This window comes from Zosterops lateralis, assembly GCF_965231275.1.
Source record: "Zosterops lateralis genome assembly, chromosome: 9".
Taxonomy (NCBI): domain Eukaryota; kingdom Metazoa; phylum Chordata; class Aves; order Passeriformes; family Zosteropidae; genus Zosterops; species Zosterops lateralis.
Window position 1 is genome coordinate 2,702,483 of NC_139769.1, and position 17,666 is coordinate 2,720,148.

A 17,666-nucleotide genomic window follows, 5' to 3' on the forward strand; every position below is an offset into this window, starting at 1 on the left:
TAATCTGCTTCTTTTCTTATTAAGGTTTTTAATTCCAGCCTTTTTCACACACTTCCTTCTGCCCACAAAGTGATGATTCTGTAAACCATCACCATCTGCACGTTACCACTCCCACAGCCTGACACAAAACTGAGGATCTCTGGTGGAAAAAAAAAACAAAAACCACCAGCACTGACACAACCACCTGTACATTGACCTCCAATTTTTTTCCTTAAAATGGCTCACAAAAGGCCACCTCCTCCATGGATTCATCCTCGTGCTTACCCAGGCTTTAAACCACAATCACTTAAATCCATGCTGCGTTTGATTTCAATAGGACTAACTAAGCTAAAAGTAAAGTATGTGCTTAAGGACTTTGATCAGGACTTCAATCATCTTACAGCTGAAGAATTTAGTACTTTAAATCTTAATGAAAAAGGATTTTTCTTAAAAAAAAAAAAAAAAAAAAAAAAAAAAAAGAGAAGAGAAACGTGGAAATCAGAAAAGCTGTCCTTTGTCATGTTTGCAGTTTGATTATTAATTCTAACTCCCAATGAGAACAAGGAAATAAAAATGAAGAAAAAAATATATAAAACCCCTGAAACACTAACACTTTCCCACTAAATATGAGATGCTGATCTGCAATTCTAGTGAATTTCATGTCCCCAAATCCCAGCACAGGTAGGAGCTATTCATTTTCCCCATGGAAAAGGGTTTGAGAAGCCCCTGCCCAATATTTTCCTAAATCCTGTGCAACTCACCTATATCACACGTGCCAGCATATCCAACAATTGTTATTCCCAGGCTTTGCCCATTCTTTTTTATAAGCTCAACGTCATAGGTATCAAAAAAGTTGTCATCCTACAAATAAAGCATAAGACAGTAAAAAAATTCTCAAAATTTCCCAGTGCCATTACAATATTTCAGGTTAGTTAAGAACTTCAGAAGTGAGAAGTGATTTTGTTTTTCATTTTGTTTAAATGCAATGTAAACTCATTTGTAAAGTCCCTACAAAGCTGCCCCTGGGATGTCTGTGCAACTCTCCTCTGACCACTAAAAATCAGGACTGCAAGGCAAGAGTTCAAACAGGGAACAGTAAAGACACTGGTGAGACCAAAAGAGAAAAACAATCAAGCACATAAATCTGGGATTGCAAGGGATAAATTAAAATACATAGAGTTGTTTGCTTTCTGTAATCAGATACGGAGCAATGAGATCAAAAAGAAGATGATGAGAGTAAGGTCTGTTAAAGTGATGAAATCAAGAGGGATCCTGTCACTGCCAACAGCAAAAAAAAACTGACTGGAAAATGGAAAACATTTCTTAAGGGAGTGAAAAAAGAGGAGTTCAATCAAATGCTTGCCAAGTATCAGCTTTGGAAGGACCCATATTAAAAGCAGCCCAGAGCTCCAGCCATACCTATTTCACTTCTCAAAGGAAGAGGAATCGATGGGCACTATCTCCTTATCACACACACCTCCCTCCACCAGCAAAGTCATTAAGCTCATTAAATGCCTTCCAAACTCCCTTGCTCCATAAGAGGCTGATGGAGATGAAGATAAGTTTGGATGCTGTCACTTATCTACAGTAAACAAACCCACAGCAGGACCTGAAATGGAGCTGTGGCCTTGAGAGCCCGGCTGTTTTGACAATCAAAAAAGCTCCTGAGAGTCAGTGCTCTGGCTACAGACATTTCTCTCTAAGGAACACTCCTGCTAGAAGGCAAAATAATTGAAATGAAGTCCAGAAAAATCAAAGTGCAAAGTCCTAAATACAGTCAGCACAAACAGGCTGCTCATGCTGCTGTCACTATCTTGGACAGTACAGATAATAAGGTTGTTTTCTTGTGCCCACACACACAAGTAGTTTCAGTTATTCCTTACCACAGGAAATTCAAAGAAAATTAAATATGAGTATAAAACTGAAAATAACTAACCACCTATTAAAAACGCCTTTCTGCTGGTTTCCAAAAAAAGAGGAAAGGAAAATATTTTCCATTCCAAAGCTCACAGCTAGTGAAAGTACTCAGAAACCAGAGAAAAACTAGATTATAGGGATAAGTTCCATTATAAATCTGACACAAACTGAATGGTGGATCATTGAAATCATCATTAAAATAAGAAATACATTCAGATAAACAACTAATCTTGTCTTTGCAAATTTCTCCTGGCACCAGGAAGAGAGGAGTTTCTTCAAATCTACATGTGAAGGCATTACTTAGTTCAGAAAATAATTTTTCCCCCTCTAAACTCCATAGCAGGAACACAGAGGACACTCAAAAGACACTGAGAAGGAATCACATTTTAGAAAGGCTGCAGCATTTACAGTGCTCAGGGTTGATCAGTGACAACAAGAAGGGAGAAAACCAGAATTTTGTGGAGGAAAGAAAACTACGACCACGTTATTTTGTCCCTGGAAAATATGATCCAGTCAGGAAAGAAGGGCCTCACAACAATGCTGATTCCCTTGGAAAGCTTCTTGTCAGAGTGTTGGACAAGCCCAGTTTTGAGACTCCAGCCTCATCCAGGGGATGCAGATCCCCCCTTCCATCTCCTGGGCACTGTGTGTCCTGCTGCCCTGATCCCTCCTGGGGAGAAAAGGAGCTCCAGAAGGACCCAAAATCCTTGACTGACACAGCCACAGCATTTTCCCAGGGATGTAAAACACAGAGCTGCCTTTGCAGTGACTGTGCCCAGTGAGCAAAGAGGGGAGTTTGTGGCAAAGTGACTTCTGCTCTGACCTTTAAAAACAGTGCTTCAAAAAAAAACACCACCACCCAAAAATCCCAGCTCTCTTCACTCATATTCAAGAAACCAAACAAGGAAGAAAAGGCTACTCAGATTCTACACCTAAATCTAAGCAGCACAGTAGTAGCAGATGGTACACAAGCACAGCTTTGTTTATGTTTCGAGACCTACTGTACACTTAGTGTAGCATTTGTTGATTTTAATTACTCAAAACTGAAAAGAATGACTTCAAAAACAAGAGACTTTGATATGACCATGATAAGATTTGCTAAAACAAGTTTCAAAATTTTTAGATATATTTCCTATCACAGGCAGTAGCGTAGACTATGAAAACATTACACTTATGTTTCATAAAAAGATGATTTGTGCTGAATAATTCTGGTGTGGCCGTGGCGCTCTGGATTTCAGACTAGGGAAATTCACAGTCCAGTTTTAAATCCACTTACAAGTGATTGATTAGAAAAAATGTAATGAGCTAAGAAGAAGGACTAAAAGTACCACTTATCGATAATGTTTATGGTCTTGGTAATTAAATTAGCCACTCTGAAATAAATTCTGTAAAGCTGATCATTCCAATCCCAAGATTATAGGTATTAATAAGATACAAGAAAAAAGGGAAAAATTAGAGAAGGCAGGGCTATAATAATGATCACTTAAACACAGCAATATGAGATCTGGAAACTGAAGAGAAGAGAAGCACTTTAGGGCTCAAGAACACTCCATTCTCTCCTTCCTCTCTGATGATAAGCCACAAACACACTTAAAAACATCACAAGGAAGCAGCAGATACTCACATTTGCACCTTGAAGGGAAGGTAATGTGCTGACTGGCCAGCTCAGGGGAGCTGGTGGAGCCTCCATGACTTCCCACTTGGGGTCCCTTGCAACGATCATCCTGACAGAATTCCCACAGTTCCTCAGCACTTGGGCCACTTGCTCACTGGTCATTCCTTGCACGTTGGTCCCTCCAATCTGCAAGATGTGATCTCCTGTCTGCAGCCTCCCGTCCTTCAAAAGGCAAATGAAATGGCAAAAAGTGTTTCCAGCCCATCCACAAAGTATCTGTTCCATCACAAAGCTGAAACTGTGTAGGGCCATGTTCATGGCCATGAGAACCAATGTGAGAAAATGGCAGAAAAAGTGACAACCATGGCAACATTTTAATTAATTCAAGGACTCTTTGCACAGTTACGTGCTGGTTTTTGCCATTGTTTTGCTCATTTAGAAGAAAACAGGCAGCAACAATGTTTTATAATCTCACAGATTGCTGTGTGCTCTGTTTCACAGAATACTCCTCATCACACAGGAGTTAGAATGTAAGCACAGCATTTTGATTTAGGAGTTTTTATGGAGTTTTTCCCTCATACTTCTACTTTTTTTTTCTGATGTGACCAGCTCCAACTGGAGTGAGTAAATTCACTGAAGGTAACAAGCCTCCACACAACCCATTCTTAACCTGATAATTATGATTCACGACCTACATCATCATTTCCATCACAAGTAGGAACTTCTAGCACCAAATTCTCAGCTGGTATTGATCAGCACAGCTCCACCACCTTTGATGCATTGATTTATACAGCAATCACAGAGTTATTCCCAGAACCAACTCAAACTCATTTACAAACTCATCCAATTTTAACATGTACATGCCTCATTATTTCACATGTTCTTAATGATGTCTCATTCAGCTGAGAATGATGTGGTGAGTTCTTAGCTTACATGCTTCACTGGTAGCCAAAACACTTTATTCCTTACAGCAAAACAGGTGTTAGACAAAAATTAAAAAATACTCATTTATACATGGTAGGTTCAGAGGGAGACAGTCAAGAAAAAGCCAACATTTTCCAGTAAAGCTCTCCAAATTTCCAGCTTTTAATTCCATACTTTTAATTCTCTGTACTAGAGAAAGTACTTTTGCCTTTCTCTTTTGTCTTCAAGGATTCCAATTCCCAGATATTGTAACTCATCGTGACCAAATTCGCTTTAAAAATCAGAATCTGTTTTGCTATTGCAAGTGTTCTACTCCTTAAATGTAGCAGCACCCAGCCTCTAAAGGCAAAGAATCAAAGGTGCAGACTGTGCCTGTGCCAACCCCAAAAGGCTTTGCACCAAACCAAAATGTCTCATTGAACTGGTCAGGCTGCAAGGCAAGGATTGAACCCCTCCTCCACTGAAACCCACTGAAAATAGGACATTTTCAATCTCTAAACTGAATCTTGCAATGCAGTGACTTTGGTAGGGCAGATTTTCTTGCCTGACAATTCACATGGAGAGTTTGTCCCTATAGATGTTGCAAAACGTGCCAAATTCTACAGAGTATTTGCCCTGCCCCAGACTGACCAAAGGCTGAAAATACCAAAAGTATTAAAAATATCAGGCAACTTTTCAGAATTTTTGCATGTTCAACAATATTACAAAAGCCAAAGCTTGTCTGAGAAACAACTTAATTTATATCAGGTGCTGACTTTTTTCCTCAATCATACCTTCAAGGTATTTATTTATAAAGCATGTGTTGGCATTCAGACTTTGATGCTGCCAGCTTCCTTTTGTTTAAGTGTATTAGTTTATTTTAAGACTGTCAAAAGCAGTTAATTATACTTTGCAATCAAACAAGAAGTGACATAATATAACAAATTACCCGATCTGCTAATCCCCCAGGAACAATTGTTCTTACAACTACTCCACTCGACTTTCCTCCTACAATTCCAAAGCCTAATCCTGAACCATCGTTAATCAGCTCAACGTCTTCAATGTGGCCCCAGTGAATCTGCAATTAATAAAAAAAACAGGAGATTTTAATTTTCGGACGATCGTTAACGTTCCTCGCTCTCACGTGTAACAGGAACGAGGAGAATTAATCAGACCAACTTTTCTGTCCCCATCCCTCAATACTGGAGAAATCTGTGGGATTTTGTTCACTCAGCTCCATTTCCTCATAAACACGCACTGGGATTTCTCATCTGTTTTTAAACACACGGTTTTTTTTGTCCTCTGCTTTTGGGATAACAGGATACTCGGAAAAAAAAAAAAAGCTTGACTAAGAAAAAGCAATTTTAAGATTTTTTTCCGGGCCAAAATGAAAAGTATCCCTTTCAGTTTTTCATAAATCCAGAGTACTGCAAACAAGAGGGAAAAAACAGAGGGAGGGAGCTTGCACTGGCCCAGTTTTCACTCAGCGTTGCCCAAATTCTTATTTCTGTTATTTCACTTACACACTCTGAACACCCCCATTCAGCACTGAATTAATAGCACAGCACAATATTCTGCCATACTGGATTGGAAGCAAATTTCTAAGCTACACTGTACCATGACCTTATGTTCTACAAGACAATCTGAAAATAACAAAGCTGTTAAGCAACCCAAACCCAGCCAATGTTTCTGTCAGATTAATATCTCATCCAGGCCCAAATGGAGCAAAGTAGGCAGATTTAAGTCTTCTGCGAATAAAGGATTTATTAGCATACTGAAAATCTTTGCCAAAGCCAGTTAAATATCATAAAAGAAGTTTAAAGACCCCCTTCAGAGATATATATTTGTATTTTATTTTGTTAGTCTGTTCAGTGCAGATCTTTCAATGAAAAGGCAGTTAAAATTTAATTCTTTAAAATTTTCAGTGCAATAAACAATATTGATTATCCACTAAACCCTTCAGATTTCACTACCTCTGTAATAATCATGAGGGAAATAATTACTAAGAATAAGGAAAAGCACTGCTTTTACCCAGATTTTCATCAAAGTCTACCAGCATAATAAATTTAGATTCCAATATTGCAATCCCTGGATTTAGGTGTGCATTTTGACCAAATTCAGGGAAACCACCTGGACCATATGGGTGGAACACAGATGGAAGTTCAGCCCTGGTTTATTACATGTCCCAGTGAAAAGCTCTCCTTTGTCACAAAAACAAAAGGCTTCCCAATCACTGAAATTTGCAGATGGAAAAAAAAAAACACAAAAACCAACACAAAAAACCAAACAAAACAAGCTGATAAATAAACAGGGATTGAGAGGTTCTTTAACAGATAAATTGTGTTTGTTTTTTAAAACAAAGACGAGGCTTTTTGGTGTGAGCAGTGCCAGTTTAAATTGGTTGGGCTGTTTCAAGCAGCGTCCACGGCAGGTTATGTTTACTCTCTTATAAGAGGTAATCAAAGCATCTTTAATTGCTGAGCACAAGTAGGTTTCAGCTGGGTATTCTCAAAAAATGCTTCATCCAGCCTGTGCTGAACAGACCCTGCTGATAAGAATATGGTGATCTACTAAAGCTTCTGCTATCCCATAAAAACCCAGGATCTGTTTTATAACAACTCCACTTGCAATGGAAGCTCTGTGCTTACTGCACGGTGAGTCTAAATGAAATGTCATCATACATAAAATCGGATTAAAAGAAAAAAATCCCTCTATGTAAAGCTCCCTAACACAAACACTTAAGAATCAAGGGAAAAAAAAAAGAAAAAAAAAAGAAAAAAAAAGAAAAAAAAGAAAAAAAAAGAAATCCAGCCCAGCTCAAAATCTGATTTTGACAGTATTACAACAACTCACAGTCTCAGGTGGATTTACATCACTTATTAAGGCAGTTCTGCTGTTCCCTTGAAGTGGCTCCCGAGCCACCACCAGATGCAGGGATCCTGTGGCTTGCTGGAGGAGGGCAATGGCGTGCTGATGGGAAATGTTCTGATCCAATGGCGTGCAATTAATGGCCAGTATGTGGTCATTTTCCCTCAGTCTTTGATCCCTTTAACAAAACATTGAAAGCAATTTTTTAGTGCAGCACAGTGACTTTGCATCAGGCTCGTGTAGCTGAAATGTGAACGCGCAAAAGACACAAGTCGTGCAAGGTTAAATGTTTATGTGCTTTAAAAATCTGCTTATTAGGGTGTGCCTTCACCAGCTCACACACTACACTCAGTCCACACTGTTCTGAACTGCCTGGCCACATTTTGTTCCAGCTTTGTCATGGTACAGAAATTTGCTCAATTCTTTACTTTGCTTTGATTCAAAACTTAATTGCAATTCCCTTATCTTTTCTTGATGATACTGAACTACAAAGCAGAAGTTTTTTGTAGTTACACAATAAACTAGGAACTATTCTTCATTATGTTTAGCACTATGTGATGCCATCTCTAAGAACCCACAACTCAGGCTTTGATGCTGTTTTGTATCACTATTTAATCTAAAGATTGATGTGCTGCATATTTACATTTTACTTAAAATTTATAGTATCGAGCTTCAGACACGAAACTTTCTTGGAGCAAGACACAGCTCAGTTGCTACCTTGAGATAATATAAATTTCACAGTTAATTCACCCTAGTGATGAATTTAGATTTGTGACAAGAGAGAAACCATCACTCATCTCCTTTGTTAAATATTCATTCTGAGCACGAGACCAAACTGTTACATAGACAGACACTGCCTTCAAAGCTCTGTAGGAATCCAAAAAAGTCTCCAGGAGATCTTGTCTCAGAAGCAAAATGGGAAAGCATGCTGGGGAAATTTATAAACTCCGAAACAATGTAACTGCACATCTTAACTAAGGCATTTGAAACTTCCTTTTTGTCGTGCCATGTTTAAGATGTTTCCCAGAAATCACTTTCTTCGAGCACTAACCATATTTCAGATTCTCTCATCAAAGAAAGTGAGCAGCAGGTCATCAAATCCTAAAGTGAGATATTCACCCTCCTTTGACATCCGGATCAGTCCATCTGTCTCCACTTTGAAAGAGCCTTAATATGCTTTTCTTTAAGTGTTCTCTGGTGTGTTCTCTGTGGGCCCATCGCCATTATCATTCCAACCTCTCCCCACTCTTTTTGTCATCCTGTGTTGGCACTTCCTGACATGTGTTATTTAAAAAGTGACACCAGTGACTTGAAATCTAGACACATTTTTTTCTTGAAACATAATTCCGAGCTCTGCATTTGTCTCATGCCAACTTCTTGTGGCTTTACAATCGCATTTTATTTTTAAAGGATTGCTCTGTCTTTTGTTGTTGGGTGAAAAAACCCACAGACAATACAGGAAGAAACTGCCTGAAGCCTCGATTCTGTGATGACATCTGTGCAGGGATCTGTCAGGAGGAGTGGATCTAAATTTACACAGGAAACAAACACTAAAACCAACTATAAATAGGGGATTGTCAGAGGCACATGTAAATAAAGGAAAAAAGGGGGCGAAAAAAAAAATCTTTCAGGGACACAATGCATAAAAAATTAAAACGGAATCTAATTTTTGTTTTCTTTGTATTCTTTTCCGAGTTTTCTTTTGTTTTTTTAATCAGGGCTGAAGATTCTCTAAAGTGAGTCATGATTTCTGGAAATTCCATTTATGAATGGCTCGGATATTTAAAACTCATCTGAAAACCTGATCCTCAAAACATGAGTCCCTTTTAGCTGAAAAGCCAGAATTCAAGATACCACCACCAAAATATCCCACCAGATAACCCAGACAAACATGTTATTCTGACAGAGTTTTCGACCTGAAGGTCACGACTCTTCCCTTCATGGAAAATACAATTTTCCAACACAATTATGAAGATCTCACCTGTCAGCTATGCTTCCTGGCTGGACTTCCTTGACAAAGATACCAACCTCTCCCAGGCTGGGGTTTTTAAGGGCAACCACACTAAATCCAAGACCTCCAACAGAAGGTTTATCAATGGTTATTGACTCTATTTGTCTTCCCTAATAAAAAAGAAGATAACATGATTTACTAATTTTCAATGCAATAGAACGAGCTAGTGTTAAATTTATGAACACTGGGAGAATTATTCTCCTCCTAAGACTAAACAAAGGGAAAATAGCAAGTATGTTATTTCTATAAAAGCTCCTCCATTTATTATTTTTAATATAGCAATGTATTGGATATGCAAGCACTCTGAGGTTCTGAAACCTCAGGGAATTTAAGAGCTGCTTTCACACTTCATTCACATTATGAGATGAATTCCAAACTGGATGAAAACTATGAACGAAGTGCTGTCTAGAGCAATATATTTGGGATTTCTGGAAATTCTGTATAGCTGGACTAAATTACTTGTCTTTTGGCTCCCCTTGCTTTTAATGCTGATTTTTAGGTGTGCATTCAAAAGACTGCAGCTTTTAAATAAAGAAATTAATTTCCTCCCCCTCCCTGCAGCTTCACACTAGAAGCTAAAAAAGAGTTTGCTTTTGCAACTGCCTGTTTTTCAGTTCTAATACAAGATTTTGGGGCTTGTTTAATGGGAAATATTACTGTGAGAATGCACTGCTATCACAGCTCTTTTATTCCAAATAACGTGCAGCCTTTACTGCTAAATCTTATCTCTGATGAGTTAATGACACGCTAATGAGAAGAGTAATGCTCAAAATATTACAGCTACATTAAGGTAGTCAATTAGCAACAGTTACTTAATATAGAAAGGCACGACTAAGCAATTAAATTAATGGTTCAAAATAACACAGAACAATACATTTGTGGTATAAATGCCAATCCCACATGGTTGGATTTCTGCACCTGTACAAATTCTTAGGGAATTTGGTACATCTGCATCTGTCTGGCAAAGTTAAGATACACTGAATAAAGAGTTAAATAAAATATTACATGCTAGGGTTTTTTTAATCCTTTGCACTGTTCATAAAGTTGGTATATTTCCAATTTAAAATCTACTTGATAAACAAGTGTCTCCATCAAAATAAGCTTCTGCTGAAAATGTCCATTCTCAATTAAGTGTCATCAAATACCAAAAATGTTTCCTGGCAACTGAAATTTCCTCACTACGTTGGTGTGCTTGGTAGAAAGTAAAACAGAAAATTGGCAATAGAAGTTAAAAAAATACAAAACAAACCACCAAGCCACTTCCTATTGGTGATGTTCTCTTCCTCAGGGAAAAGTTCTCAACTCTTCTACTCTCTCCTGGTTAGGAGGCACCACAGTTCCAGACACACAACAACAAAAGCAGTGTGAAATGTTCCAAAATGAAAGAAAAGTTTGGTTCACTAAACCTTAGAGCCTCACCTTTGCCATTTGCTGGATGATCATGTTAAATTCATTAACTCCCAGGTTTGGAGTGAAGGCTGATGCTTTGGGTCCAGGTGAAGTGCAAGGCGTCCCAGCAGTGACTGATTTGTCAGCAAACACCAACAGCCCCCTCTTGGTAAAATCAAAATCCACCGAGCGGTCAGGAGGCATGTAATCGAGCTGTTGAAAAATGAACAAAAGTGTGGAAAAACTACTGAAAACAAAAGAAGGGTTTTCCACAAGTACCATTTTATGTGCAGGCTGCCAAAGGAGCAAAAATACCTGTGTCCATAAACGCCCATTCACACAAATATACGCACCTGTATTATTCAGGCAGCGTTAATAAATAATCTATACCAAACTACCATATCAAATTTAAACTATTTTTCAGGAGTTCCCTGAATGTTTCAGCTGTGTTTCTACTCCACTCATTTTTCTCTGTTTCTTTCATGCTTCTTCCCTGCCTGTGCCCCTTATCCTCTTTTCACCCTGGTACATCCAGAAACAACACTTGCAAAAGCACCAAACACTAAAGAGGCTCTCAAGCACTGCTGCAACTGTTAGGGAAACCTAAACAGAATTTTGGCACAAAAATTCAGATATTCTGGAGCCTGAGGCCTGGTTTGTATTATCCTCTCCCCAAAGAGAGCCTAGGGTACAAACTACCACTGAACATGTTATCACTGCTAGAACTTGCACTTCTAGTTCTTACTGATAATGAAGAAATGAAAAATATTCCTACTGTGACATAACAAACTGAAAAATCCCATCCTGAATGAAGCTGCCCATGCTTAAATAGAATTTCAAGAAAACCTGAATTTTCTAGATAGGAGAATTCTGAGCATTCTAAATACATTTTTTACATTTTATACATTTTATACAGTGACAGCAGGGACAGGGATTGCTGCTGGTCAGTCCCTGGGTTTAAGTTTGCTGATGATTTCAACTTAACTGCAAGGTGAGACCTGTCCATGTAGTGGTGTCATGGGTGCCCATGTCCACAAAATCAAGTATCACTTTGCTTTATAAACCCATATGAACCACACAAGTTCCAACCTCTGCTGAAGCCAAGTCATTTTAAAACTCGTTTGGGTACAGCTGCATCAGAGCTTGGCAGATCTTCAGGCTGGGTTTTCTACACTTTACTTCCCAAAGCAGGTTAAGCATTCTTGTAAAAATTAGCAGGAACTAAAGTGATGCTGTCTTTTAGGGAGAAAAAAACACTGCCAGTGAGCTGATAAACAGCACTTAGCTTGTCTGAAAAACAAAGGTTCCCAGTTCCAACAGTGCTCAGTTCTCCAAACGCTGGAGCTGATGTCTTTTGCAGACGTTTTTTTCCAACACAACCCTGCCTCTCCTGCATCCCTTTCAAAGCACGTTGCCCCATGACCTCTTTGTTGCAAAAAAACACTTCTCATTTCAGCAGTGCCTGTGCAGACACCAGCTCTAGAGAAAGAAAAGAAGGCCCAACACTCACTGACACCACGTTACAGCTTATTAACGAGAGCGCCCTCGTTAACACACGCCTACAACGTCCTGATTCGAGTTCCACTCGCCCAGAGTTATCATCACACCAACAGCAGGAATTTTGCACTCACTTGTTCCTTCAGCTGCTTGATGGATTGCTGGAGAGTCAGGATCTGGTTGAACAAGGGGCTCCTGAGGGTGTTCCTTAGGACAGTCAGGTTTTCCTGGTGTTGGGAGTCCTTTTTCTCCTGCAGTTTTGCCTGCAGGCGATCCAGGATCTGCAGCACCTGCTGCTTATCTGCACCACAAAGGAGTCCAGGTTAGGAATGGAGTTTCTTTGCTCAGTGCTCAGCAAAAGGAATCATTTTCAGACCACATACCTGCTGCTGGATTTTCGGGCATGTTGAGGGGTGTTTTTGGAATTGCTCAGAATAACCTGACTGAGGTCTAAAAAAAAAAAATCGAATTAATAAGTGATAGATCTAAACAGAATAATAACATTTGATAAATGCAAAAATACTAAGCTAACTACAGTGAATTTAATTAAAAAATACTATTACCCCTGTTGTTTACCCCAACCTCAAGTATTTAACAAAGCTCTTGACATAGCCTCAGCACATCCAAAATTTTTTCCTTGTTCCATGTGCTTTTCCTTTCACACACAGGAAGGAATATGAACAACTCTTCCAAACATGAATAGAAATGCAGGTTATGAAAAAAAAAAAACTTGAAAAGTAAAACTGAGATACAGATATGTGCAACCAAATTATTCTGATTATTGACATTAAAGTTGTGATCTTCACAAATATATATAGAGCTAAAATCTACTATTTAGAAGATACTTTCCACCTGATCATTTGTAGATAGCATTCTTATCATGATAGTTCAGCCCTGCTGGATGCCAATAGAGGTGAAACCTTGTGTTTCCCCACAAAACAATGAAGTTCCCTCCACTCATGGGACAGCACAGAATTAAAGCCCAAAACTGGGCATATTAATCCCTATTCCAACACATTCCTGAGGAAGGTCTGTTCTAATCACAGCCTGACTTACAACAGGTGAAGGAAGCCTGTTCTCTTCCCCTGCAGGTGTTTGCTTTTCTCTTTTTGACATACATGAACAGCAAAATATCCTTTATTAAGCTTTTAAGGAGCAGAATATCCTTTATCAAGCTCCTCCACAGTGCCAAACAGAACAGGTCTCCAGCAGGGGCTAAGGCCTAGGTGGCAGTATAAAAACAACAGACTTGCAATTAGCAGAGATGATAAATTTGTACCCTTGCTTGCATGTCATTAAGTTGATGTGGAGCCTGTCATTTTGAAATCTATCAAGGCAGCTTTACCCAACAAGATTCCTTCACTTACTACAAGCTCCTCTGAAAGAAGTCAGCCATTTAACAGCACAATTTACATAATTTTAATTCTATCCAGTATACAAGTGTGTAATTTCAGAATAATATATTTGGAATTATTTTGGAACAAGACTAGCCATATCCCTCTCTCTATACAAAAGCTTTTTATTTTATTTTTCAGTCTTGCAATTCTAGAGGAGCAAGGGTCACACGGTGAATGTGACACCAGGGTAAGCACATTCCTGGAGCTCTCTCCCGGCAGGACCTCTGATCCTTTCAGCTCTGCCTCTGCTCACTGAAAACATCTGGAATTCTGGGAGGACACTGTTATATTTACCAAAATATTAAATATGCAGGTGAGTAGCTTCCCTTCTCCTCGCAGAGTCAGGTTAAGTTGATTTACCTAACTGGAAAAAAGAAGTGGATTGAGGCATGTCACTAACCACAATTTCAGATTTATGCCCCCTTTTGCTGTGCAGCTTTGGCTCCTGCAGGAATTCCTGCAGAACTCAGTGGGTTTGTGTGGTTTCCACCCAAGGCCAGGCAAAACGAGTTGCTTTGCAAGACTCCTAACAGATTTAGGAGGTCATTTTAAATCAAACTCGTAGCAGGAGTTGAAGCAGCAAAGCCATACAACCCTCTGAAAGATTTTCAGGAATGCATCTGAACTTTTGGAAGTGCTGCAGCTTTATTTTCTTTTCCATTCGAAGTAAAACACTTCTAAGAGCACAGCAGCCTTTGATTCTGTGCTGAGAGCTGATTCTGAAGAGCAGATGAAAACACCGTTTCCTTACACACTCCTGAGTCTTCATTAAACCCAGAAGACAAAACTTAAACCTCCTCAACTGAAAATACAGCATGAACCTTAACAAATCAGGACAAAGAATATGGAAATTTGTTCTTTCTTCCTGGTTTAACTTCCCTTCATTCACTTTCCTCCTCTGTTTTTCTACCTCACATCAGCAGTTTAAAGAGGAAAGTGAGCAAACCAAAGTGAGAAAGGGATGGGAAAAAAATTGTGAGAAAAAGTGGCTTGAAACACCTTTAAACCAGGAGTGGGGTGAGGAAAAGATTAAACTCCGAGAAGAAATCCAGCATGGCAGGAAATAATAACGACTTGACAGCACCATGCCCACCCAAGAGCCAAAGCCAAGAGGCTGGTCCAGCCCCCCAGCCCTCTTTAATGCATTTATTCTTCCCTTTCCATTTTCCATTCAGCTGATCCCATAGTGAGCTGGAACAGGGAGCTAAACACTCAGAAAGAATCCTTCACGTTTTGGTGGGGTGAGATTTGTGCCCAGTCAGCTCTGAGCTGCCAGCACTGGCAGGAGGGGACAAGAGGGGACGGGGTGACGTGTCCACACCTCACAGCAGGACCAAACTGCACCACCAGAAACATCCACTCCCAGCCCAAAACAGCCTCCAAGTGCTGAGCTAATCATCCTCAAAATTAATCTTTTTTTTCTTTTACAGAGGGTGTAACAACAGCAAGTATGGCAATGGGGACTGACCCGAGAAAATTGGAAATTTCAATTTAAGGAGAAGAATTATAGGTGACAGATCTCGGCTCCATAGAGGCAGAAGTTCCCTGGAGAAAGAGGTACAAAACAGAAGGAATAAAAAAAAGATTAAAGAAAGTTTCAGCTTCTTGCTTGAGCTGCTCCAAGTGTCCCTAAGAGGCACTGCAGGCCACTTGTGCCAGTGGATGCCCAAGTGGATCTCAGGTGCTTGAATAACAGTTCAGGTTTACACAGCACTTTGGGGTTCCTCGTGATCAAAGCTGGCCTCCAGGCAGCTTGCAATGCTTCTTAGTGATTTTTTTTTTGGTGCAATATGTTAAAACGACACTCAGTATTTCTTTATTCCCCTTTTTCCATAAGGGGGGAGGAGGAGTGGGGAATTAAAGCAAACAGCTTGTTCTGGTTTTGAAGAGATCTCTGAAAATATAAACTAATTTAGAGTTTTCAAGTCATGGATAATTGAGGACAGGTCTCTAAGATCAGCTTTTGGGCACCAGAGGAACTCATAATTCCATGTACTACTGATCTCTGTGTTTAAGAGCCCCAACAGTTTATCATTAAACATTTTCCAAACACACTCCAAATCCAGGCAAAGTGTCAGCAAACAGCTGATAAATTAGAAAGTCCATTCCTAAGTGTTAATTTTGAAGAATGATCCAAAACACTTTGGTTTGTCCCATTAAAACCAGTTCATGCACTCCACATCCCAGTTCCTTAGCTCCAGTCTCCAACTTCTATAGATGCTTATTTATCTTACTGGAAACCTCAGTTCAACATTTATGTCACAACTTCCAACAGAACCATAAAATCATCGAGAAAATGATGAATTTTAGAAGGTCGAGTGTTTTGTAACCCCAGGACAGCATCCATCTGGGGCTCCACTGTCTTCACTTCTGAGAGCTGAACTCAACGCATCCGAGGGAGTGGGAAAACTTCACAAGGTTTTGTATGAAATCCCAAGACTTGGATCTTCTTCAAAAACAGCGTAAGGAAAAAGGAATTCCCCCATGCTGGTGCCAGCAGAGGGTCATCAGAAGAGCTGAAAGGTTTAAGTCTTCCACTGCCATCACCCCCTTGCCAGATGCCACTTTCATGGAGACACGGCACGTCCCAGAGCCAGAGGGGAACATCCCAACATCCCATCGGTGGCCTTGACAAACACCTGCCCTCCACAAAGGGCTGCTGGAAGGTGGAAAGTGAGGGTTTTGCTGCTGGGGTCTGGAGGAGGACACAGTTCAGGCAGCAGAGATCATTCTGCCCATTTTTCCCCACCCGTGCAGAACCTTCTCTGCTCCACATCCTTCAAAGTGCATCCCTGCAGGAAAAGTCCGGCCTTATGGGATGCTCTCCCCACTCAGCCTGGCTGGAATCTTTGGGGATATTAAAACCCACAAGTGCTAACTAACTGCTGCCTTTTCTCAAAGGCTTCTAACACAAGCAGCCTCAGCAGCCTGCCACGGGAACAGCCAAAGGGTTCATCCCGATCCAAAGTCACCTTTCTGCACTAATGCAGTTGGAATTTTTCCTGGCCCTGTTATCATGAGTGACTAATACAGTGCATATCGTCCTCCTCATCACAGAGACCTCTGACTTGGAAAATTTCAGTTTAAAAGTTGATAACAGCAAAAGCAAGGGAAAACAGCATTTGTTAGTGTCATCCTAATCCTAAATTGTCCTAACGTGCCATCAGCTGAACTTCAGATATTCAAAATTTTATCATTTACACACCGTCAAGCAACTCCACGCTGTGAAAAAACATTATTCTATAACATGTATTTTGCTGTCCTACACATCATGCTTGGTTTTACTTACACTGTACAGAAAAATTAAGTCAGACCAAGCGTAGCACATACACACCTTTCCTCTGAAACCACCTCAGCTCTGTGCAATGCTTCAGGATTTACAAAAATGCTGTTGAGCACACACTGACTGCTCCAGGCACTTGAAAGAAGGAAAAACATGGAATACTTCTGTGAGTACCTGAACACAGATAAGCCACACACCTCCAAGGTGCACTGGGTCACAGATAAATATTGTTAAAAATAAGAAAAAATACTGCGTGGGCAGGCTGAGTTTTATAAACCATTAGTGACTACAGGAGGAGGAAAGTGAAGAGAACCCAGCACTCTGCACCTGTGATTACCAGTCTCGGCACAGATCAAGAGGAGCCTTACTCAGTCTCCAGGCATGGAAAATTCAGCAAGCAGAACCTGAATTCCCGTGGACTTCAGCCTCTAGGAAAGTGCTGGTGTGGGCTCTCTGTTGTCTAATAAAAGTCAGAGCTCATGCCAAAGCTGCTCTCCAGGAAGCAAAAGCATGGTCTCAGAAACCTGTTCTCATGGAAAACTCCTTTCCAATATCTAAATATTATCATTCTCAATAAATCCTAAGTACTTTGATGACAGTGTACACAACTAACAAATCACAGAGAACAGAGCTGTTAGACCTGCAACCATGCTGAAACTTCCAAGGGTCAGAAATTAAAAAGGAATGCGGAAGAACTGTTTTCCCATTAACCACCCGTCAACAAAGTAAAAAACCTGCTCTGCTAAGAATCTCTGGATTGACAGACACTTGACTGGAACTGTTGCAACAGGTGTGTTACTTCCCTCC

At 39.9% G+C, this 17,666-nt stretch overlaps 1 protein-coding gene and 1 long non-coding RNA gene across 4 annotated transcripts in view; one reads left to right on the forward strand and one right to left on the reverse strand.

Moving 5' to 3' along the window:
* The window catches only part of PATJ (PATJ crumbs cell polarity complex component), a 140,943-nt gene that overhangs the window by 122,407 nt on the left and 870 nt on the right, over positions 1–17,666 (reverse strand). For 2 of the 3 annotated variants that reach the window (XM_083867477.1, XM_083867479.1), the window contains exons 2-9: positions 12,563–12,622; positions 12,314–12,480; positions 10,713–10,895; positions 9,264–9,403; positions 7,268–7,460; positions 5,364–5,492; positions 3,521–3,733; positions 741–840 (exon numbers count right to left, since the gene is read on the reverse strand). In XM_083867477.1, the coding sequence (XP_083723603.1) occupies positions 741–840; positions 3,521–3,733; positions 5,364–5,492; positions 7,268–7,460; positions 9,264–9,403; positions 10,713–10,895; positions 12,314–12,480; positions 12,563–12,584 (1,147 nt within the window). In that variant the 5' untranslated portion in view covers positions 12,585–12,622. Of the gene's footprint in view, positions 1–740; positions 841–3,520; positions 3,734–5,363; positions 5,493–7,267; positions 7,461–9,263; positions 9,404–10,712; positions 10,896–12,313; positions 12,481–12,562; positions 12,623–13,870; positions 13,887–17,666 lie in introns of those variants that run through there. The other variant, XM_083867478.1, reaches the window with a different exon arrangement.
* Positions 13,784–16,086, forward strand: LOC310912707. The gene is made up of 3 exons (XR_014590702.1): positions 13,784–13,889; positions 15,007–15,133; positions 15,852–16,086. It is a non-coding gene; the product is annotated as an uncharacterized lncRNA (long non-coding RNA).